This window comes from Chenopodium album, chromosome 16 (genome assembly GCF_948465745.1).
Source record: "Chenopodium album chromosome 16, dcCheAlbu1.1, whole genome shotgun sequence".
In the NCBI taxonomy this organism is placed as follows: Eukaryota; Viridiplantae; Streptophyta; class Magnoliopsida; order Caryophyllales; family Amaranthaceae; genus Chenopodium; species Chenopodium album.
In genome coordinates, this window is record NC_137849.1 from 24,334,206 (window position 1) to 24,337,067 (window position 2,862).

General features: G+C 35.8%; 1 protein-coding gene across 1 annotated transcript; it reads left to right on the forward strand.

The window, feature by feature from the left end:
* Positions 1-328: 328 nt before the first annotated feature.
* LOC145583999 (uncharacterized) lies at positions 329-2,386 on the forward strand. Its single transcript, XM_081640943.1, has one exon. It carries the CDS (start codon positions 329-331, stop codon positions 2,384-2,386), a length of 2,058 nt encoding a protein of 685 aa, XP_081497069.1.
* Positions 2,387-2,862: the final 476 nt, after the last annotated feature.

Below are 2,862 nucleotides of genomic sequence, written 5' to 3' on the forward strand. Positions count from 1 at the left end.
GTTGACTTTAGATTTATTAAATTACGCATTAGTATTTGGACCAACTCTTAGTTCTTACTTCTTGTTTGACTTATAATTTTATAATCATTGTGTGACTTTCTCTTATTGTTTCATGTATTGCATGATTGTACATATATGATTGTTTCTGGTGGTTGTTCCCCCTCACTTGTTTTTTTATATTATATTATATTTAATATATATTTATTGGAATAAAAAAATGATAAGCAAATAACCGTTAGTAGGGTGAATTTGGTATTTATATTATTGTAATTGGCTATATATAATAATAGAATATCTATTTTTTCTTTCTTGCCATTTAACTAGAGTAATGAATAAAGTAAATACAAAGTGGTGGACATTTGCTAGATGGAGTGATGAATATGAAAATGGAGTTGATAAGTATATAGAAAAGACTTTTGCATCCAGCTCACAAGGAGATCAAATTTGTTGTCCATGTGAAATTTGTCACTATCGTTATTGGCATAATAGGAATATTATTAAAGAGCATATGATTTGCAACGATTTTGTCCCTAGATCAGACATATTGTCAGATGTAAGGGAGGACATCGAAAGAAAAGATGTAGTAGTTGATTCTGATGTACCCCAATACATGAATGATGTGAATGATGACATAGAAGTTTTGTTTAGTGATACCTTCAAAGAGGGGCCAAATGAAGATGCAAAGAAGTTTTTCAATTTTATTGAAGAAGGGCAACAAGAATTGTATCCAGGTTGTAAGAAAATGACAAAACTTGCCTTTACAATTCGACTATTAATTTTCAAGTGTGATTATAAGGTTAGCAATGTTGCAGTTGGTGCTTTATTAGAGTTTCTTAAGGATATATTGCCTAATGATGCAAAGCTACCTTCTTCTTTTAATGATGCAAAAAATACTTTAAAAGTTTTGGGCTTGGATTATGAGAAGATAGATGCATGCCCCAATGATTGCATGTTGTATTGGGAGGAAAATAAAAATGCAACGAGTTGCCATGTTTGTAAGACTTCAAGATGGAAATCAAATGACGAGGATCGGGTAAATGAAAAGGCCCATAAAATACCTGCCAAAATTCTAAGATATTTTCCCATCAAGAAAAGGTTGCAAAGGCTATTTATGTGCCAAGAGACAGCAAGGTACATGACATGGCACGCAAATGGACGTGAAACTAATGGGCTTTTACAACATTCTGCTGATGGTCAAGCATGGAAGGACTTTGATAAGTTGTATCCAAAGTTTGCTGAAGATCCACGTAATGTTAGGCTATGTATGGCTACTGATGGATTTAACCCATTTCACACGATGAGCATCGTACATAGTACCTGGCCAGTTATCTTGGTAAATTATAACTTACCTCCCTGGCTGGTTACAAATCACGAGTTTTTAATGTTAACATTACTTATTCCTGGCCCTTCATCCCCGGGCAATGATATTGATATCTATCTACAACCGCTAATCAAAGATCTAAAAGAGCTATGGGAGGTTGGGCTGGAAACATACGATGCTTCAACTGATAAGAGGTTTATGATGCATGCAGCTTTACTGTCTACGATCAGTGATTTTCCAGCTTATGCAATGTTGTCTGGTTGGAGCACAAAGGGGAAAAGGGCTTGTCCTTGCTGCCATTATGATACAGAATCACAATGGTTGGACCACAGTCGTAAATTTTGCTATTGGCATCATCGTATATTTTTGGATTCAACCCACCCTTGGCGCCATGATAAGAGAACTTTTGGAGAAATTGAGGAGAGAACTGAACCTTTTAGATTGAAAGGTACTGAAATTGAAGATTTACTACAAGATTTTCCCAATGACTTTGGAAAGATGAACAAAAAAAAGCACGATGATGATGTTCCGTGGAGAAAGTTGTCGATTTTGTTTAGCCTTCCTTATTGGAAGCATTGTACAAATCGACATAATCTTGACGTGATGCACATAGAAAAAAATATATTTGATAATATCATTGGAACATTGTTAGATATATCTAAGAAAACCAAGGACAATGTGTGTGCTCGTCGTGATTTGAAAGTTCTTAAAATTTTGCCAGAACTTCAGCCTATTGAAATAGATGACCTTCGTGAAGAGATCCCAAGGTCACGCTTTTGGATGACATTAGAGAAGAAGCGCTTGTTTTGCCGAACCATAAAAAATGCAAAGTTGCCTCAAGGGTATGCTTCTAACATTGCTCGTTGTGTGCAAGTTAATGAGGGGAAGATAACAGGATATAAGAGCCATGATGCTCATTTTTGTATGCATTACTTGCTTCCAATTGCAATAAAGGCAACTTTACCTAAGGAAGTTGCAACTCCACTGATTAGACTTTGTCAGTTTTTTAAAGGCATATGGGGTAAAACCATTGACCCTAAAGACCTTGACAATCTTCATTCTTAGATAGTTGAATCACTCTGTCAATTAGAAATGATTTTTCCACCTGCTTTTTTCATTGTAATGGTCCATTTACCAGTTCATTTGGTGGAAAAAATTAGGCTTGGAGGTCCCATTTATAATCGATGCATGTATGCAATTGAGAGGTTTCTTCATGAGTTGAAGGATGATGTTCGGAACAAAGCTTGCCCCGAGGGCTCAATGGCAGAAGCATATTGGGCTAAAGAGTGTCTTCGATTTTGTGCTAGATACATAAATAGATCAAAGACTCCTTCAACTAGTGGTAAGTCAAAAACTACACAACCATTCCTTCCTAATATTGGTCGATCGACTAGGGGGAAAGGAAAGCCCACAAAGAAGAACCAATATGGATTTATGATTGATCACATTACATGGGACCAAGCCCATCAATATGTGTTATTCAACTGTGATTGCAAGGAAGTTGAGAGATACATCAGGTGAAATTATTCATAAAAAAATCT